This window comes from Periophthalmus magnuspinnatus, chromosome 15, assembly GCF_009829125.3.
Source record: "Periophthalmus magnuspinnatus isolate fPerMag1 chromosome 15, fPerMag1.2.pri, whole genome shotgun sequence".
NCBI classification, from domain to species: Eukaryota; Metazoa; Chordata; class Actinopteri; order Gobiiformes; family Gobiidae; genus Periophthalmus; species Periophthalmus magnuspinnatus.
In genome coordinates this window covers 23,519,575-23,542,346 of record NC_047140.1, presented here as the reverse complement: position 1 = coordinate 23,542,346, position 22,772 = coordinate 23,519,575, and the positions used below count along the sequence as shown (strand labels likewise).

General features: G+C 38.0%; 1 protein-coding gene across 2 annotated transcripts in view; it reads right to left on the bottom strand.

The window, feature by feature from the left end:
* macrod2 (mono-ADP ribosylhydrolase 2) overlaps positions 1–22,772 on the bottom strand; it is a 595,671-nt gene that overhangs the window by 44,269 nt on the left and 528,630 nt on the right. For both annotated transcript variants that reach the window (XM_033979597.2, XM_055227511.1), the window contains exons 12-15: positions 12,511–12,549; positions 12,059–12,103; positions 8,661–8,795; positions 6,905–6,994 (exon numbers count right to left, since the gene is read on the bottom strand). In XM_033979597.2, coding sequence (XP_033835488.1) covers positions 6,905–6,994; positions 8,661–8,795; positions 12,059–12,103; positions 12,511–12,549 — 309 coding nt within the window. The remainder of the gene's footprint in view (positions 1–6,904; positions 6,995–8,660; positions 8,796–12,058; positions 12,104–12,510; positions 12,550–22,772) is intronic.

Sequence of the window (22,772 nt, the reverse complement as noted above, 5' to 3'; positions counted from 1 at the left end):
TGAAGGAACCTGCACACGTAAAGACTCCACACTTAAAAGCCCCATTTGATCCGAGACTCAATCCCAGAATCTTCTTGCTGTGCAGCGACAGTCTTAAACACTGTGGCCCTGTGTTGTGTTTTTGTTAAATAAAGCAAATGCTACCATCAATATTCAACATCTCTGATCCAACCGGAGTTGACAGCCGAGAAAAACAGGAAGTCACAGAAACTATCAAAACTAAACCTTGTGGAAAATTAGGAATGAGTCTTTAGGTCTCCGAGGACGTCTTTTGTATTTTAAAAACAAAGATCTAAGGAGAGGAAAGAGAAGATAAAATCAGAGGGATAGGAGCGGAGGAAGCCTGTGGGGCGGATGTAATGCTTGTCTGAGCTGCACTGGGACGTCCTCTGCTGGGACGCCCACTGCTCTGTCACTTTGAGTCCTCACTGCAAAAACGGATCATCTACACAAGTTAAAATACATTGAATTATCTTTATCTTGATCAGAATTGTTTGTACTAGCTTAGATTTATTTTTGTTAGTCTTTCAGTGCATTCGGTTTATAAATAAATCAACTGGGATGAGCTATGGTATATATAACACTTGTTTCTGAAAAAAAACAAAACATTCTAAAGCTGTGCATGCAGAGGTGTAGCATCAAATTCTGGACTCTAGTTAAATATCTTGGGGGGCCCACACAATATATTGTTTCACGAAAAATGCATATTACAGAGTTTGTGAGGGGCCCCTCCCTGCACTGGGTAAACAGCACCCTTTACCCCCCAGTCTGACGTCCTTGCATGCATGTGGCCCAAATCCATGTATATTAATAGGAACAATGTGCCAAGGGGTTTGTGAGAGCTACTTAGATAGATTCAAATGATTTCACGGTTTGAACATCTGGTAATACAGCTTTGATTCGTGTAGATTTTGCATTTTTGCCATGCTCCTGTCAGACCTGGCTTTGTACACCATTACAGCCAATGAGTATAGATTTCTATACACAACATAAGCCTTGTCTACCCTCTCTATCTGACATCCTGAGGTACGGTTCCCATTTCGACCCTTGCTTTCTCATTGTGGAGCTGCCTGTGTTTTAGTGCTAGTCGTATAGAAGCGAAAAGCATTGTATTTTATGGATGTTTCAGAAACATAAGAAAGTGTCGCTCATTGTTCGCGGTAAGACATTATGGCTGTATCACAGCAGTACTAATGTGAATAGTTTGAAATCTTTATAGAAAAAGGAGCGTTTGAGAGGTAGACTTTGTATCTTACCTTCTCTGATAATACTATAGCTATCAACTGCAGAGGCACCGCTGCATGAAGGAAAAACTATTTCTGCTCACAAGTTAGATTTATTTATTCATCGCTTTGGGCAAAATCTGTCTTATTTTAATTTATGGCTGTAGCATGAGCTCAGTGAAGCGCTTGCCCACTCAAACACACACACACAGACACAGAAAGATGTTTTAAATGCAAGAACAATATAGGCACAATTTACATTTTAAAGTGTGTTATGAATATTCATAAATAAGGCACGCTGGATTCAATTTGTAGAGCGAATACACCAAAGCCCAGTGAATATCACCTTCTCATTGCTGGAGCAGACATATCTAATACATATGATTTATATAGTGGAGCAGAGGCGGGTCTCAAATATAGAAGCCCGCTCCTCTCTGCTGCACATAGATATTGCAGGAGGCTTTATAAAATCCACCCAGTGTAATATTTCTTTGGACGGTATGGCTTTTGGTACGCTGTAATCTCACATTTTGAAAGATTAAAGCTTCTTCATACAAACTATAGCGCATCGCACAGCAGACATGAATGTTTTGGCACAGTACACATACAGTAGATCTGCAGCTTAGAGAGCAGTTGGTATGATTTGAATGTGACTAGTTTTAGAACCTGTTATCACAGAGTATTAATATTTCATAAGCCTGGGTGTAAATGACAACATATGTTTTATGAGCTTGGTCTGTGGAGAGAATGAATATGTGTAGATGAAAAACTGAGCAAATTGTAAATAAAAAGAAATGAATTCATAGAATAAAATTTAACTGGTGGACCTATTATAGCTTTATTTCCCATATAAACTACATTGAGAATGTCTGATTTAGTCTGATCTAGCACTGGAGACGATGAATAATGTACAAAATTGTTAAGTGACTTTGATGATCTGGAAAAGCATGTATGAAATGAATGCATTATTATTATTATTTATTGGGGAATATATAAACACTCATTCATCCCAATGATATGCTATAGTAGGTTCTTTGAAATAAATCAAACATTAAAATATAGGAAAGGCCATGTAAGTGTCTCTCAGATGGATACAGCACTGGTGATAAACAGTGTTTCTTTTTCTACATCTTTCTTTATTGTTGTCTTTAGTACTTCAATAAAGTTGTCATGGTTTGCCAGTTTAGCAAAGATCTAATGTGGATTTATGTGTGGAACAGAGTTCAAAATCTGGTTCCTCTGGTTTAGTCCTATTGTTACTGGGAAAACCAAATATTGATATTATATTATATTGATATCTTCTGTACTGACTATGCATATATGTTTATGTGCAGAACACTGTTTGTCTCATACTTTGACAGTTTCGGCTGCACTCTGCCACCTTCCTCTGAAGTGTCATGTAGTGTTACTGTGATGTGTCTGGTTAGTTGATTTAAATGATTTGGCTCTGTCTTCCTACATGGAACAGTAGGACAGCACCGCCATCTGCAATCTGAACTGTATCCCAGGTGTAAGAAAGTTGGCACGACCCCTCATCCTGATTTACAGTCTCCCAATGTACCAATGTATTATGTTGAGGATATTTTAAATGAACTCAAAATATGCATCACTCTTACATGTGTGTGTGGTATGAAAACATTTATTATATAAATATATATTTATAAATATTTATTTATTTATATATATATATATTGCACAATTACAATTTATATATGTATATATTTTAAGTTATGTTCCTTCTAATACTTTTTTTTTGCCAAGTTAGCGTGATGAATTAAAGCAAATAGAAAGCTGTCATCTCTGGGGTGACGTTATAAAGTGTGACTGTGCTGGGGCCGCGATGTTTGGCTAGAACACGCGCTTCAAATGTGCAACAACGAGCTACGTGCTAACAACGGCATGCTATGTGCTAACAACACGGTGTCAACAGAGGAGACAAGTGCGCCGCAAAGTGTCAATGCAGCGGTATTTGAGAAGACTGCTGAGACAGCCCTATCACACATCTGCTAACATTATTAACGTGTATGATGTCGCGACCTCTCCCTCGGGGGCTTGATCCTATGACTTCTTACTGTGATGGTGTGGAGAACTGAGACCACACTTACACTTGAAATTGTGATAGCTGCTAAGAAGTTAGGGGCATGTTATGAAAGACATGAAAAACACAAAGAGTATGATCAGGAACTTATGCAACACACACCAATTCTAAGAAAGTTTGGTAACACATTATAACAACTACAATTGAATTATTTATAGGATCTGCAGCTAACATCTACAGTAACAACTGAGGTAAGTGACAATTTGATTGCGCTTGATTGAGGCAAAAAGAAAACATATTATATAGCTTGCAATTGGATTTATATTGATTCATGCATGTGATAATCCTGTATTGTCGTGTAATTGTGGTTTGAGTGCTCATGTTTTCACCTGCCCCCTGTCTCCTCCCATGTCCTTGCAATTACTTGTGGTTATTTAAAAGAGTCACAGTCCGGGTCATATATGTGAATGCTAAAACAATAAAAACATGTATTTGAAAATCTATTGCTTGTTATACTGAAATTCCACTGTGAAAAAACTGAGACTGTTCTAGTTTTGAACAGGAAGTCAATGGGCCTTTTACTATTAAAATGGATGCCTGGTTCTAGCACAACAATATGTCTTTATTATGGCTAGGAACTCAAAATGACAATACACAAATCAAAGGTTATTTGTGGTTTCAAATATTGCTTCCATAGCTGGTCAAACTGATCATCCAACGCACACAATGGCACAGCAGGTGTACCAGGTGGACATTGCATTCATCTGCCCTGTTTCTCATTCCTCCCATTGTAATCAGCCTGTTTATTATTACTCCTCACAATGACGCATATTTAACCTCCCTGTCTGCGCCTCACCAGCCTGATTACAGTTATTATTTTTAATAAAGGCTATTGGCTTGGGATTCATTGAGTTTCGTGAATAACTGGTCACGGAAGGCTGACTTGAGATTCAATATCCGAGCCGGTCTGTGCCCACAATCCTGCACACAAAATGCAATCTGCAGACGATCCGAAGTGACACCAGTGTTTACAGCTGACAAAGGCGGACTGTGGTAACCCAGAGGTAGTGACAGACAGGGCAGGGCAAAGCAGGACACAATCAACAGGCTGGACTGAAGCTTTCCTGATGGAGAGGCTGCCGAGCTTTGGATGGCCTATTCCAACGGCTTTTCAGAGCGGGATGGAGAGGTCTATCTCGCAGGCATCTATCTGGAATACCGAGTCTCCGCCTAAATTAATTGAATGTCACTCAGAGAAAGTGAAATGGAGGTGAGGGAGTGACTTAGACCCTTTGTGTTGCCGCGGCGATGGAGAGGCGGCGCACAGATCTACCCTTGACTCCTCCACACACAGAGCGAGTTTAATCACTGCCACTGAATAAATGGAGAGAAATAAAGCCCCATGTCCCGTGTGGTCAGCGGGAACGTAAATAGGAGCAGGTCCTGGACAGAGGGCTGCGGTGAATAATGGCAGGATTCATTATCAGGCTCATTTGAGTGGAGAGGCTGCTTCAGAATGAGAATGGGAATTTATGGAAAATGCATTGTGTAAGGTTGTTTAGATTCAATTTATTAGTGTTACGAACTTGCTGAATGCGCCTTTTTAGTAAGCAATTGGACTTTATTTTCATTTGTATGAAGTCTAAAGCAAAGATCATTTTTGGCAGCTTCTTCTATCTGTTCACTGGTACTTTTGTGAGTTGAGTAAGATCATTATGGCAATAAAGAAAGTTACAGCTAGGCCTGTCATGATAACAAATTTTGAAGTGTGTAATACGCTGCCTGGCCCAAAAAAAAGTCGCCACCTAAGCAAAATAGGTTGGGGTTACTGCAGTTGGTCAGGTCTAGGTTCAGCAACAGTCTGTGCTCAAAGAATGAGGTCAGCTGACACCTGAATATACTGAATGACCAGGTTATTCCATACATTTTTTTTTTTCCCTGATGGCACGGGCATATTCCAAGATGACAACTCCAGGATTCATCGGGCTCAAATTGTGAAAGAGTGGTTCAGGGAGCATGAGACATCATTTTCACACATGGATTGGCCACCACAGAGTCCAGAACTTAACCCCATTGAGAATCTTTGGGATGTGCTGGAGAAGGATTTGTGCAGCGTCAGACTCAACCATCATCAATGCAAGATGTTGCTGAAAAATAAATGCAACACTGGATGGAAATAAATCTTGTGACAATGCAGAAGCTTATGGAAACAATGCCACAGCGGTCCAACAAAAATATTACAGTGTTTGACCTTTTTATTTGGTGGCAACTTGTTTTTGACCAGGCAGTGTAAATGGAAGAAGTAAATATAGATGACAAACAATAATACTGAAACCAATAACAACGACACAGTAACTCAAGAGCTGGTGTAAACCACAAAACCAATTCTAAATTTAAGATATCACATGCATCTGTAATGAGTTATAGAAGATTTTAATTCAACCTTGTACGGCTCAAATTGTACCATATATCCAAAAAAATAACCCAACCAGTTTGAAGTAGTACCTAGCTACAGGAGGATGTACTGGCAATAAGTTCTAATAGTTAAAGAATTTACAAAAGTGGCATGGACCTATTTAGTGTTGCATTTGTTACTGATGATACTTCATACTTATAAATCAGAATCTTGTACCGTGGCAAGCCTCACGACCGCCATCTTGTCTTCAATAAATCTGAAAACTGTATATATATTTCCTTGCTTATTGCTTTTTAATGTGTACTTGAGTGATAAATCATGTTGATTCCTTGTTCTTGTATATGTTTTAAGTTTTTTAATCTTAATTTACATATATCTGTTGTTATGGTAATTGTTTCTAAATGAATGCCAAAGTAATAAGTGTATTCAGTGCATGTAGTAGGTGCCGAGTTTACTGCAAGTGACGTAGCTATAGCTGGTGCCTGTAGTTTCACACTCTGCATGAACAAACCTGATAAGTGTTAACCGGGAACGTGTTTGTGTTGGCTGTCAGTTCACTTAAATAACACTTAAGTAACAATATATTGGGGGTTGAAATATAGTTGTGTGGTATATGCGTGCCTGATTATAGCTGATAAATGTGAGCTCAAACGCGGCAACATTTGACATCTGAAAATTGCACTAAAACCAGTTCAGTACATCTCTACATAAGCTAAAACATAACAGACAGCGCCCATTAAGAAAAAACTATTTAGTCAGTCTCTTTATCAAACTAATGACCTACTCTGCGGAAACAGATTAACCAAGTTCCAATTTACTCAAATAGGCACATTTGGAAGAAAAAAGTTGAATCTAATTTGAACACAATTTAGCTGACAATATTTTCAGTTCTGGAGTAAATTCGCTTTCCACTTATTCACAAAGCTCTTATAGTGTACATAAAAATAAATACTGGTAAAAATGGGACTGTTCATAGCATATGAATGGGAAAAAGTCCTTCAAAAATCGCTCAAAACAGAGAGAGGTCACATAGAAAACTGTGCCCATGAGATGTACGCACATGATTTCGAGTCACACCAAAAGTAATAATTTGGTCTCTTACTGAAATTTCCGCAAACTCCCATAAATTAAACAGAAATACATGAAATCTACTTTGGTTTGTTCCAGTAACTACATCTTTCACACTGACTCTGACAACACAACCGCACATAAACACACCGATCTTACCTTCCATCTCTACAGTTAGCGTCTGCGTATTCATCTCCACATCACCCTCTGCCTCCTGGTCTGGTTTTCCTTCAGTCTCCTCTTCCTTGGCTGAAAAATATTCAAATAGTTCACAATTGATACATACATGGGCATTATATTACACTATAAAAGAAAGAAGAAGCCAAACACGCCAAGTCGTCATGGTTGTTTAAGGCTGTAGGCTGCGTGCTTTGAATTCTCAGTCGATATTACATGCCTGATATGTTACGCTGCTCACATCATGGGCTCCTATCTTCTTTCACTTGCTTTGCACATTTACATAGATCTATTTGATGTCGAGAAAGCGATACAAAGAGAGTGGAAACAAGCTAATCTAAAAACATCCAGCAAACCTACAATTGCGGAACAAATAATTTTCCTTCATTCTGCATGTATCTGAAACATCGTTCACATATGCTTAAGAAAATTGTCAATATGATGATGCATTTCTTTCTTTGTGCAATATGTTTTACATCTTTATAGCAGATCAACTTGGCAATTTGAGCTTGGGCTAAGCGTTATGGTGGAATTGTCGTGTTTTGATTCACTGATTCTTCTTTTAACGCAGCTATATGCTAACAATATAAACACTTTTTCCCCACCAATGTCCCACCTCCAGTCTGTCATCCTCTGAGTGAATAACAGATGGATTTAACCAAGGCAAGGGAAGTTTATTTATATTGCACAATTCGTACAAAAAGTAATTCAAAGTGCTTTTCAGAATAACAAAAATAAAAAAAATCACACAAATAAACATAAATAATCACAAATAATCATCATAAAACCAACCAACTATAATGTGGACTCTCATAAGAAGTACATGTCTTTAGTTACCTCTTAAAAACAATATACTAACTGCATGATTGTGAAAAAAAAACCCCAAACAAACAAAACTTAATGAAGGCTCAAAATTTGAAAATCATGTTTCTTTCTACCCCTAGTTTAAGCTACAGTAACATGTCAAATATCATTGGTTCACAACAATACATTTTTCATACCAACCACTATAAGGCTGCAGTTGTGGAGATATAGCTGTTATATCAGAGCATTAGTATCATTATAGTAGTCATGATAATAACATGTAAAACTTAATTTTGATAGAAAGACTTATTTAAACCACAATGGTTTTTGAAAACAATATCATTTTAACACAAAAATGGTAAATGGTCAGATTTTTACATAGTTCTTTTCCTCCTTCAAGACAGATTTACAGATTTACATGAAACAACCACTTCATTCATACACCAGTGTACACAGACACCGGGGGCGAGGTGGGTTAAGTGTTTTGCCCAAGGACACAACGACAGCATTCATCTGTGGGAGCTGGAATCGCACTGCCAGCTTGTGGGTCAGTGGATGTGACCGCTCTACCAATGATGTTTATGTTGAGAGCGGGATTCGAACTGCCAACCTTCGGGTCAGTGGACAAAAACTCCACACCAACTGAGCTACTTTCTTTAATTTTACCACGTGGTACTATTTCCGTTAATTTACTACAGGAGTATCTAGTTTTGTTGCTAGTTTTAGCTTTCATTTTCCTGCAAACTGTATTTCAATCGTTACACATTTTACCTATTTCTAAAATGCCAAAACAAATGGCTTTCTGGCAGATATATTTCCCATTCATGCCAGGTGTATAAAAAGAAAAAAAAATTAGAAAATGCCTCCTGTTTGTCCAATCCATGTTCATAACACTATATCCGATCAGTGTGTATCATGGTGTCAAAATAAATACCTTTCTCTTGGCTTTTAGCCGCATCTGTGTCTTCATCTTTGTTATTTCCAGCGCTTGCATCTTTGCCTTTGCCTTGCTTCACATCTTGTTCCTGGTTTTCCTCTGGGTTTGGTTCATCAGCGCCCATTTCTTCATCTGTCGGCAGAAAACGTTCAAATCAGGACACGACGAAAGATTCAAAGAGGCACTGGGAGTCAAAGTTATCACATCAAATTCTCCAAAACATAGTTGAAGCCCAATAGTTCATTACAGCGCAGACAGGAAACTCGAGGGAACGTTTCTATGCTAACAGGTTGCTCTATTTGCTGTTTGAGAGACAGGGAGACGGCGAGAAAAGAGGAACTAAAATGTCAGAAATGCCACCTTTTATAAACATTTGAAGATTCATAGGCAATTTGAAATGCATGGATTTATGGCAATGGCTTCTGGCAAGGTGGAGCCTGTGTAAATATCAAAAGGAAAAAAGTTTCTTCCCCTTTGCCATTGGACTTTTGAACACTTCAGAACAACTGTCACTTTAAAGCGCCCATATCACATTATATTTTCATCTACATTATAATGTTGTTTCCTCATCAAAAACATACCTGGAGTTGTGTTTTATTCCATTCACACATGTTTAATACACAGTCCAGGTATCTGTGTAATCTCTCGGTCATCCAGGTCTAATCTATAACAAAAGACGAAGTTTAAATCTGTCAACTGGACAAATCGTTGTAGGAGTGAAGACGTTTCGCTGTTCATCCAAGCCGCTTCTTCAGTTCTGGTCTGATTGCTGGTGGACATTGCCTCCTCCTACCTCACTGCCTCACTCTTACAATGATTTGTCCAGTTGACAGATTAAAATTCATCTTTTACAACTCCTGGTTTGTTTTTGAGGACGACTAAAGAGTCAGTTTTGCATAATATAGGGCCTTGAAACAACCTATTTGAACCATAATAAATCTACTTGCCAATACTGTATATTTTGATTTACCTTATTTTTAACTGTGCCATTATCAGATCTAATAATAGTAGTACCAGTTGTTGTAATAGCAGTAGCAGTTGTTGCAGTAGTAGTAGTAGTATAGTAGTAGTGGTAGTTTTTTATTGTTTTATCTTGCACCACACCGCCGAAGCACCTTCCCAGTTTGTGAATTCTATTATAAAAGTTATTCTGATTGTGAAAAGGTAGCAGCACACTTTTCACAAACTCAATATTGAAAATGTTGGGACAATAAGAAAGACATAAATTTATCTTTCCCGGACTGACGCTTGTTTGAAATCAAATTGAAATACAAGTTGTTTTTTCTTTAATTCTGGAATTGAATGAGTCCAGTTCAGCCCAAGTCTCAACTTTTTCTGGATTAACTTTGAAAACTTGGAGGAAGTAGCTTGTCTGATCTTCACACTGACAAGATTTTAAGCTGCGTAACTGAACAACATATTGATCTATAGCAGCGAAACATAAAAATGAATTTGCTGTCAATTTGGCCTGCAGGTGTTTTCAAATAGATACATATCCACTTTCACTGGCTGATATACCATTTTGTTTATATCCTATGAGAGACAAATTGCATTTCTAAGCTTTGGCCTAGATCCCAGTTTTGCATTTTATACAAGTTTAGTACAAAATAACCACCCAAAAGTTCATGCTCTGAGCGTTTCTGGCAAATGGTTGTCAATGGGACGAGATTTGAATAAACATAAGAGAGAGGCATGGTGCTGCTCACTGGCAATATGCAAATGCGGGGATTCTTAATTATATAGCAGCAGCGCGGAGGATACTTGAAAGAGAAAAATAGTGCTAGCTTAAAGTTAATGGCTAGGCCCTTTGTAACACTCGCACAAGTCCATTCACTTCAAACTGACAGCACATCGGAGAGTTAAAGTCTTTAGCAGCAGCAGTCTGCACGGACGCATTAGAGATGTGGAAGTTAGTTATCGTGGTGAGGGGGAGAGGGCAGGGACTATTAACTATATCTATTTGTAACAGGAAAGTATCTACAACAACTACTATACTTGTACTACAACAACCTCAATTACTTCTACAACACATTACTATATATAATGTTACTCTTATAACACACTTTTACCTCTAGTTTTATATTATTTATTTAATGTAGATGAAAAAAATAACTACTCTTTTTTGTGACTCAACCAAATCTATTTATCCAAAATATTTTTGTAGTTTTGAGACAAAACAGAGTAACTAGTGATGGATGCAGATTACTGCTGTTACTGCTGTTGTTACTACTGCTGCTGCTGCTGCTGCTGCTGCTGCTGCTACAACTACTACTACTTCTACTTGAGGTTTCTACTAACCACAGGGTTTCTTATGTGCTACTACTACCACTATGACTACCATGGCCACCACAACTACTACAACTCCTACAACAACTGCTACAAGTTCTACTACTATAACAACTCCTACTACATACAACAACTACTACAACTGCAACTACAACAATTCCACTACTACAACTATGACTGGTACTTCCTACTACTTCTTGAGGCTTCTCCAAACCACATGGTTTCTCATATGCTGTTACTACTACCACTATGACTGCTACAACTGCTCCAAGTTCTACTATAACAACTACTACATCACCAACAACTACTACAACTACTGCTTCTACTACTACTACTACTACTACTACTACTACTTAAGGCTTCTCCTAACCTCAGGGTTCCTCATTTGCTACTACTACCACTACAACTATTGTGACAAGCACTACTACCACTACTACTAATATTAACAATAATAATAATATTACAACAATTATAAGTTGTACAACTACTATTGCTGGTACTACTGCTACTACTGCTTGAGGCTTCTCCTAACCCCAGGTTTTCTCATGTACTACTACTACGACTACAACTATCACCACCACCACCACTACTACAACAAATACTACAACAACTACTGCAAATTCTGCTGCTGCTACTACTACTGCTGCTGCTGCTGCTGCTATTGCTGCTGCTACTACTACTACTTGAGGCTTCTCCTAACCACAAGGTTTCTCATGTGCTACTACTACCACTATGATTGCCATGACCAGCACTACTACTACTATTGCTACTACTTGACGCTTCTCCTAACCCTAGAGTTTCTCACGTACTACTCCTACCACTCCTCCAATCACAACCACCACTACAGCTCCTACTAAAACCTCCACTAAACCTACTACGAGTCCTACTACCGCTACTTCCAATACAACTACCACCTACAACTGCTATTACAGCCTGAATATCTTTGAATAAAACGCTACAGAACCATGTCAGTCATACGTCTTCATAACCGGGGGGCGGACCTGTGACGACTAGACGGCGTCGTGCCTCCTCATGCATGGACCATTACCCATAATCCTCCTCTGTATTCTCTTATGCATGACTACACCGCTGTCTGTGTACTACTGTACCTTGGGTTTGGCTCATCATATCCACGTCCGCGTTGGCCTCTGCATCTGCGAACAAACAACCACATAGGGCATTGAAAACAGGCAGAGTTCAGCGCTGGTGACGCATTTAAATATCACCTCAAAAAACCCTCTCGTTTTTCTGTCTTTGGGCTTTGTCTCTGTAGCGCAGTACGAGAGCAATGGAACCGCAAAGACATGCATAAATTAAATGAGTGGAAAGAAGAGGAAAAAGAATGCCACTTCTAAAGCCATACATAATTGAAGGATTTCTTTGTTCCCCGCGTCTGTGATAAGAGAACTTTTCGTGGTCGGTCTACAGAGGGAGAGACAGAGAAAGCTGGTGGACTGGAGCGAATGGAAATTTCAATTTTTTATGACAAATGACATGAGGAAGCAGGACTCGAGCCGCGGGGCTAAAGCTCGTATGCTAATGGTCCATAGAGGGACAGTACCGTTGGTGTCCTCCTCTTCATCACCGGCTTCATCTGCACCTGTAGAAACACACACATGTACGGTCATGTTGAAATACTGAAAAAAAGTAAATACAGAAGGTTAAATGAGTACTGAGTGATTTGGAAATGGTGTTCCAGTATCACCGTGTTTGAGGAAGATGTGGAAAGTAGTCACAGAGTTGTTATTGTTCCTACGTGACTCAAATTCTTCAAACTGCCTGTGTTAAGTTTCTCAGGTACAATGGATTCAGTAGTTTTCACACTGTTCAGTTGTATTAGACTGAAGCAAGATACTATCTGACCAAATTTCTTTTTATTCCTAAAATTGCTCTCTGTATGAAAAATTGAAACTGAATTTTAGGACGTTTTGCAGAAATATAATAGAAATAAATGAATTCTACAATTTCACAACACAATTCTTTTGTAAAAGTACCTAACGTTATGCCAATTTTGAAACGCAGTGTTGTAGAATTTTAGGATTTATTTTTTTTATTTTTTTTTTTTTATCATAATAATAATGATAATAAAATATAAGGAATTAAAGAGGTCACTGGGACTTTTTTCAAAGTTTGGACATATGAGGTTGGGGTTGACAGAAGCCTTTTTAAAATATTCTAATGTAATATATATGAAAAATAATGGATTCTACTTTTCTCTGTGGTTAATATCAACTAAATCAATTATTATTTAGCAACAATGTTAGATTTCCAGTCCCTTAACCATCAAACCAGTGGTAACTTTTGAGTATCAGTTTATATCACTTCCATTCTGCTCCTTATCCTGTTATACTATTGGCTTTATATGCTGTATTCTCTAAACCAAATACATAAACCCTTTAAGAAGCTTAGAAGTGACACATGTGACATAAACGAGCACCAAAGTCCCTAAATCAGTTGGGACTTTGCATTTTAAGAGCCTGTCCTTCAAAGGCGTCTTACACATTCAATTTGCCTGTATAGACTCATGTTTAAATTGTACCATTAAAAGTACGTTCATCCATACGTCATATATAACACACACACATACACGCACATACACGCACACACACGCAGACAGACAGTGACATTTAGGACAAATTGAGTAAATGAAAGCCATGACACCAATAAGAGAACATGTTTGACAATGGCTATTGTGCGGCCGCTATAATTGCTTTTTTAACAAGCTGCCGAGAGAAGCCATTTTTTCATATCTATGCAATTTTGCTCCAGCACTCAGAACAATAAAAATGCCAGCCTCTATTAACTGGGAAAAAGGCCAGTTGTACCAGTGCGAAGTGCTAGACTCAAGTAGCTGTGTCCATCAAGCAGACTGCTGGTGACATGCAGTAGATAGCAATTCTTACGATTAATCATGAGTGACATTTGGAGCGAGCTGAAGTGAATACGGTATTGAGGGAAAATGCATTTAGAGGACAAATCTTTCTGTCCCAAGACCACCCCTTTAACCTTTCCACAGCACTGTAAAATTATGCACGGCTTGTTGTCTGTCTAAAGTGATCCTAAACAACAATATATCAGATACGACCACAGGCTGAATGCAATTTCCTCCCTGTTATGTGATCACATGGTTTTGGACTATTGAATGTGGGCAGTATTCAATTTGTGGTAAAGCTTGCACAGGGAGCATAGTGGACGTCAGTGGACATGATTTTATGAGGGGGGGGAAAAAAAAGGTCTGGATTCAGTTAGAAAGAAGAGCAGTAAAGAAGGAATTGTACATGACGTGACCAGCAGGTGGCAGCATGGTCACAGCATTAATGCAAACTTTTCACTACTTCTGTCCTCACAATAAATCTGACACATTTCAGTCCAAAGTCCAACCCCCAGACCCTCACTCTCTGTGCACTGTAAAAATAAATAGTAGCTATTGGTAAAGTAAGGTAAGGTGATATTGTTAACATTAAATAAGTGAAATTGTGCAATGTAGATGTATGTTTGCAAGTGTTTTATTCCTATTCTAACTGTATTAATAAGCAATAATTATATATATAAAATAATAATAATAATAATAATAATAAAATAAAATTATAAATAAATACAGTAAAATAATCAGTGTTTATTGCCACATAATGGTGATACGGCCAACTTGAGTAATTTAGGATTTAGTAACAATAATATATTTAAAAGGATGAAAAACAATGTAAAAATCCACTGTGCGTATTAACGACTTATAAACATTATTAAGTTATATTATTATTAGTTAATAGACAGATCTCATCATTTCTGTTCATTTTACAATTTTTTCTGTCATCATTTGAAGCTGAAACGTTCCTTCAGTTTATTCAAGCTGAATTTAAACTGATATATTTTACAGTGCATGGCTAGTTTTCCACCCACATCAATGAAAAGTCTGTGTTTAAGTGCTCGTCTGGCCCAGTTTGGAGTCGTCCTCTTCCTCCCTCACATAAGACCACTATCTCCTACACGTGTACTACATATTTTATTTATGGCCACAACAAATTGAGGGTTACGGTATCACAAGGGCATAAAGTATTCAGGAGCTGATATTCAGACTTTTCCTTGTGTCCTAGTTGCGTGACCAGCCTCTCACTGCAGGGGGCGTTATGCTAGATGTTAATGAATTTTTTATATAGGTTTGTAGAACAGATTAATTATTGTGTATTTTTACGACGACTATAGACCACACAGGTATTTTTTCTTATATACAACTGTTCTAATTTAAACAAACCTTGACCTTTGACCTTACTGTTGGCTAATCCTTGCATTTTTTTTTTATATATCAGTGTGTTTATGCTTGAACGCTATACACAATAAAAACTGATATGTAACATTGTGTCCAGTTTGCGTACTTGTACAAATCGCCTCATTCACTTATTTATTTATGAAGTAAAATAATGCAAACTTGTACTTTTTTTCACTCAGATATATGTACGATTTAAATTCAAAATACTACAACACTATACAAATGTTGGCCAAAAAAACACAGCCTACAGCTAGCTAAAAGATTAATGAGACCTGTGTAGTGTAGAAAGGGGTTTCAGGAATGACCGAGACCTTTTGCATGTGAGATGTGTGTGTGTCTAGCGCTGGGAAATGGTGACTGATGCATGATGGGAGTCCCTGTTAAAAGCCGACATGTTGGGTAGATAGCTCCGCGTCTGTCCTCGTGCGTTATTATTAATCTGATCTCGTCCATCACCAACCATGTCCTGCTTTGCTTGGGCCAGTCCCAGAAGCTCATGCCAAGACAAAAACTCTCTTCAACTCAGATATTGATTCCTGGCTTGAAATGTGTAGTTTTTACAGTCCAACGCGACATCTTCTAATCTTTAAAATGCCAATCTGATATCTAATAATGGACTGTATAAGGTACGTTGCCAGTTCAGGTGTGCTGTACTCCACACTGCCAGATTTCTTCTATTTTTTATTTTTTTTCTAGCTCGCACGGCACTCCTTAAAAGCCAGGGCATTTTTTTACAGTGCGTAGCTGGGAGCACTGTATCTCAGCACCGCGCTTGTGTTTCATGTGGATTACATCACACTACACATGTCACCCTGGGTAGTTAATCTGACTTTGCGCAAATACAAAATAGGATTAGATATATTTGAGGAAGAGTTTTGTTGAAATATTTTAAAAGGTTTGTCTCTTTGATTTGGACTCAGCAAAACACAAAATTATGAGTTAACTACACTTTATCAGAATATGTTACCATGGATCAATGGGAACATAAATTCAATGCATAATTCAGGTTATTGCTTTTCCTCTCTGACAGGTTACCAATTTTACCGGTGGCCACATTCAGCAGTGGTTCAGCAAAATCAATGTCTAATAATAGGATTGAGTACTTGGCTATTGCTACAAAACAGACTACAGGGGCGACGCTAGCTCAGGTCAGTACAGTTCAGCTCAATGTTTGTCCACGGATCCGAAGGTTGGCAGTTCGAATCCCGCTCTCGATCCACGGACCTACAATGTGACCATTTACGAGAGTCGGCACATCCTTTTCATGCAGAACAGACTGATGATCCATTACATAAAATCTAGCTCTATATAGTCACTGACAATTAAAGTGTGTTGGATCGAGCTATTCAGGGCCAAACCGAAAATGGTGGACACTTAAAAAACATTATTTTTTAATTAGGTAATTTTTACTTCCCCTAGTTTAAGTAGTGATAAGTTCAATTGTGAGTGAATAATTATAACCCCATATACAGTATTGCCAAAAATCTCAGAAGGTTCAGTTTACCTACTGCTAAAATTTGGTGAGTATAACTTAAGAATTATAGGAGATATTGAAAATTTTAAAGTGTCAGTGACTTTTGGGCCACCCTGTATTTTGGTTGTAACATAAAAATAAATTCCCAAGACACCACAATATTCCAAAATCCAATCTCATCAAGGCACAACAGTTGAATAATTATGTTTTTACTATTACTAATTACCTAAATAAAGATGAATGAGACAGACTATAAGGCAATGGACTGCACAAAATATCTGTTCTATAATTAAAGCCCTACCACTTACCCAAAAAAGAAACTGAAATAATGGCATGTTTGTTTGTTTTGTTTTTTTTTATTTTGGATGTTTTGTGTACTGACAAACATTGGCTATATTATGTGACAGTAGGCATAAAATGTATCTCAGTGGAGAATGTTCCAAAGTGTTGTTTTATAATTCCATTAGAAAGTGACATGTTACGCAGTGATGTTGTAATTGAATTAAGCAAACAGAAAATAATTTCCTTATAAAACATTTTAAAAAAAGCATACATCTTTCCCATTGCTGGTTTTCCCACACAAATAACTACAATATTTTTCTGTGTCAACACCATGTTTAGCTTGAGCTCAACTGTACGGTCCCCATTCAGAGAGAGGAGGCACAGATCTACAATTACCTGTGTCTGCTGTACTTATCACTGGCAAACAACACACTGAAAGCTTTTAAGGACTCCTCCTCCTTCAACCATGGAGTTAAAAGGGTGAGCGGGGCCGGGGGGAGTGAGAAAGTGCCTCCCCTCAGAGAAGCAGAGACAGTGATGGATCACACTGAGCAGTATTGACACATACACTGCACTGATACAAAGTCCTTTAATGGTTTTAGTCCAAGTAGGTGACCTGATTCAGAGAGACGGAGGTTTCGTCAAGAGAATGGTCAAAGAAGTACAAAAATATACATTCAGCTAAAACTTTTCCCAGCAATACTTCATTTTTTTATGCATTTGTCATTTGTCTCCACATCTTGGACTGAAGCCTATTACACTGAATGTTATATTTGTGAGTGACATAATTACTTAATTTTTGGACTAATTCACCCTGCAAATAAAACGTTAAAGGGTCCATATTGCAATATTTTCTGATCTATGTTATAATGGTGTTTCCTCATCAAAAACAGACCTGGAGTTGTGTTTTGTTTCATTCACACATGTTTAACACACAAACCCTGGGTATTTAAGATGAGTTCTCCTCTCAAACTGAAAACACTCTGTTTCACCTTGTGATGTCATGTGCTAATGCAGGAAATGTTTCTCTGTGTTTTAAACTTCATACACCTTCACTAGAATCATTTGGATAATTTCAGGCCCGGAATTGCCAATCTCTACTGAACAAAAGGTGAAAAGTAACTATCAACCTAAACAAAAAAAAAACAACAAAAAAACAAAAAAAAAAAAAAAAACCCTTCATTACATCACAAGGTGGAACAGAGCATTTTGAAATTTGGAGGTGTAGACAAACTAATAATTCAGGATTACTCAAACATGTGTGAATGAAACAAAATGCAATCTAGTTATGTTTTTAAGGAGTCAATTTTGCATAATATAGGACCTTTAAAGTTCTTCGTACAGCTTGTAAAATGTTCACTTGTGCAGTAACAAACATCTCAGTCGCACTAATCCATCACGGCCTCATTAAGAGCACCCACAAAGAGACACTATTCGTCAGTTACTGGTCTGTTTTGGAGACTGGCACTACTGAGTGGAGACTGCTGCTGTTTGCTCTTGTTTTGGTGTTGGTTACAGTCTGCAGTAGCCCTTGAGTTCAGAAAATAAACAACCAGATGTATTTTGGCATGTTTCCTTCAAACTTGCACATAAGAGTATTTGTCAGAGGTGAGGCCAAGTCATACGTTTGTTCCCCAATCAAGGACAGGCAAGTCCAAGTCAAGTCCCGAGTCAAGGACGGGCAAGTCCAACTCAAGTCCCGAGTCAAAGACGGACAAGTCCAGGGCAAGTCCCGAGTCAAAGACGGGCAAGTCCAAGTCAAATCCAAGTCAAATCCAAGTCAAATCCAAGTCAAGTCCAAGTCAAATCCCGAGTCAAAGACGGACAAGTCCAGGGCAAGTGCCGAGTCAAAGATGGGCAAGTCCAAGTCAAATCCCGAGTCAAAGACGGACAAGTCCAGGGCAAGTCCCGAGTCAAAGACGGGCAAGTCCAGGGCAAGTCCCGAGTCAAAGACGGACAAGTCCAGGGCAAGTCCCGAGTCAAAGACGGACAAGTCCAGGGCAAGTCCCGAGTCAAAGACGGGCAAGTCCAGGGCAAGTGCCGAGTCAAAGACGGGCAAGTCCAGGGCAAGTGCCGAGTCAAAGACGGGCAAGTCCAAGTCAAATCCCGAGTCAAAGACGGGCAAGTCCAAGTCAAATCCAAGTCAAATCCAAGTCAAGTCCAAGTCAAGTCCCGAGTGAAAGATGGGCAAGTCCAAGTCAAATCCAAATCAAATCCAAGTCAAGTCCAAGTCAAGTCCTGAGTCAGGGGCTCACAAGTCCAAGTCGAGTCCAAGTCCTTTGCGTTGAGTCATTTCAAGTCTTTAAAAAGCATTTAAACTGCAAAAATACAAGCTATTTTATAAAATAAATGGCACTACTTTTAAAAAGTCATCATAACAAATAGGGAAATAACAGTATCTAAATCTCATGCTACTTTTTCATTTTTAAATGCCTTGAAAAGACCTTAGTGTGAATCATTACTGTCATAATACTAAAACTTAAAATTTAATTTAAAAGTAGTCTTATTTAATAACAGTTATTTCTTCATGTAGTCTGCATTGAAATGGAGCAAAGGAAAATGGTCTATGCAGTTCCCTCTGTTTTTAACTGTTAGAACAAAGCAATCCATTTAAGCAAAAGAGTATAATCCAATTTATAGTTACAGCTTCCATCATTGTAAGACATTTGACAATACAGTATCACAGTATTTCAATTACTGTTTCATCGCTAATAACAAATACAGAAAAAGGAAGGGGCATGTTCCAGTTTGCTTCTTTAAAATTAAGCACCAAAAGTAAAGTATCTAAGTATCTAAAACCAGTTTTTTTGAGCATCAAGTCCAAATCGAGTCCCAAGTCTTAGTCCATTTTATTAAGTCGAGTTTCAAGTCAGAAAAATAGTGACTTCAGTCCAAGTCACGACTTTTCCTCACTTCTGGTATTTTCCTGAGCATACAACATCCTACACTGTCTATAAATATCCTCATCACCTGCCATGTCCACCATGAGGATATGCCCACGGTATTTACTAGAATCTTTTATTGTTTTATATTGGATCATATCGCTAATGCACTGTCCTAGTTTCAGAATTTTGTTGACTGACTGATAACTTGTGAATTGCCTGTTAGGTTGGCTGTCAGCAAAATGTTAAAACTAGAAAGGTGCTAATTTACCTGCGCAAATGTTCTGAAAAATGTCGACTACAGCATCTTAAAATAATTATCAGCGCTTCAACAATAACACTGTTTTTTACTGTATAAAACACTACAAATATCACTTATTGTGTTCTTGGACTACTAATAGTGCTACTGTCAAAACCATTACTGCAGTGTCTTTTACCACAATCAGAGTCCTGTATTTACAAATGTTTAACCTTCTATTTAATCAAATTCTCTTGGTTCCAAAATATCATTGTAATCCATCGCCCATAAACTCTGCTGATAATTTGAGCCAATATTTTTGTGGCAATACTCTTGTGGCGATACTCTTGTGGAAATAGTACCGGGCCGATACTTTTGTGACAATAGTTTTCTGGCAATACTCTTGGGCTGATACTTTTGTGGCGATACTCTTGGGCTGATACTTTTGTGGCGATCCTTTTGTGGCGATACTCTTGGGCCAATACTCTTGGGTCGATACTTTTGTGGCAATACCCTTGGACCAGTGCTTTTGTGGCAATACTTTTGGGCCAATTTTGATTATTTTCCCCAAATTATGTCATTTAAAATTACTACAAACTCCGGCCAATTAATATAAAGCTTTGTGTGTACTTTTAGGCAGCAGATCGACCAAAACAAAATATTGGCCTGTGTTGGAAGGCCGATAGCAGATACGCTAAAAAGGCCAAATATCGGTCTGATCTATCGCCAATACATCGATCTATCTCTACCTAAATCTGTCAACAACTGCATTTTAAAATTAGTGCTTAAGCTTAAAGACCCCAACCATTTATAACTTCACCAAATAAGAAACAGCACTTTTATTAGCTTTTTGTAGTATAAGGCAACTGCTACGGTCACAACTATTATTCAAAAATCTTTTACCCCAGCCAAAACCATATATTAACAAACGTTTAACCTTCTAATTATTAAATGAACCAAGAATATCAGTGTGGTGTAACTGGCTCGTATTTCCCGTGCGCGCTGATATCTGACATCTGAGTGATTAATCCGTTCTCCATCGCAGACCTAACCTTTACAATACAACTACTGCAACAAAATCATTTCATTGCCTTCCTGAGAGAGAGGTTGTCTCAAGGACTGACTGTTCCCAGGCTGCGGAGCTGTGCCAAGGCCTTTTGTGAATGGATTAGTTACTATTAAGCTGGCGGGCCTGATAAATTAGGATTTATAAAGATTATTACAAAATACTTATGCCCTGCTAATGCTCCTGATTGAATTTGTGAATCTTATTGAATTACTGCAAAGGATTACTGGAAGGTACTGTACATCCAAACAGCAGAGGAGAACTTCTTGTGGTTAGTTTTAGGGCTACTAATAAACTTATTTAGTCTTTTATAATGCTTTTCTGTGTATGTTTCTTATTATTATTCTTATTTGGTATACTCATAGACTGTGTATATAGAAAGCTAAGCTGCTAGCCACTGCGTTCCAAATAGGAAGTGAGCATGAATGGGCTTCTGGCTCCAATTCACCTTCTATTGAAAAACTGTCACCACTCTCTCTGTAACTGCTATTGTCAGGCGCGTCATTTTGGTTTTAAAATATCTGTATTAACCCGCTCTACATGATCCTGGTATTTTTATTTAGGTATTTATCTACTATTTAAACTAGTCGTCCCCTTAGGTTTGTCTCACTAAGCTCAGAAAAAACAACTTGAGTCACTAGGGCGACCTCTAGAGGAGAGTGCAGCATTCCAAAACGTAGGACCTCTTTTGCTAAATCGGCTTTCTTTATTGTTGCTCGAGTCAGTGGAATAGTTTGCAAATGAGATTATAACATGTGCAAATTTTCTAAAGTGTGCACATGTGACAAAGAAATGGCTAATATCAAAGCAAATTTGCACCAATTAGTGAATGTGTGTGAAAGAAAGAGGATGTGTATATCTGAAACTGATTGTGTGTGAGTAATTCGGTATGGATGTGTGTGTGTGTGGGTGTGTGTGGGGGTGTGTGTGTGTGTGTGAACTGAATTTTAGAAATGGCGTATTTGAGGGGCGAGATGTGTTGTATTAGATGTATGTACCATATGTTTACAGGTCTTTCATCCATCTACACCAAACTTATTTTTACTAAACATCAGCCTGTCCAGGGACAACAGGTGGAAATTAGTACTTTAACTATAACCTGGCACCAAAAATCTTTCCTGTTTTTTTAAGGTCAATGTAATGTCATGCACTGTCCCTGTTCAAATAAAAGCATGCCATACCATTTGGAGATTCAGAATTCCAAATATCAAATTCTGCTCCAAATTCGTCCCATTTGACTGAAGCCGAATGCTATGGGTGACGTCACACTCACTTAGTCCACTTCTTTATACAGTCTATGGGTACACTGTACTATAAAATGTATGTATTAGTTACAAGAGTACTGGTATTATTTATTATTCATTTTCATAATTCATCAAAAAACAAAAAAAAACAACAAAAAAAACATAAACCATTTTTGTAACTTTTTTAATTAAAGGAAGCTTGTCTCTACTACTGGTAATAATACTATACTTCTATCAATTTTTACTAGTTTTATTGCTTCCATTGATTATACTGCACTAACCACTGATAGGACAAATTATTATGTGAAGTAAATAGAAGTAACTGAAGTAACTGAACAGGATTTGATATTTAGTTCAAACACTCAGTCCCTTC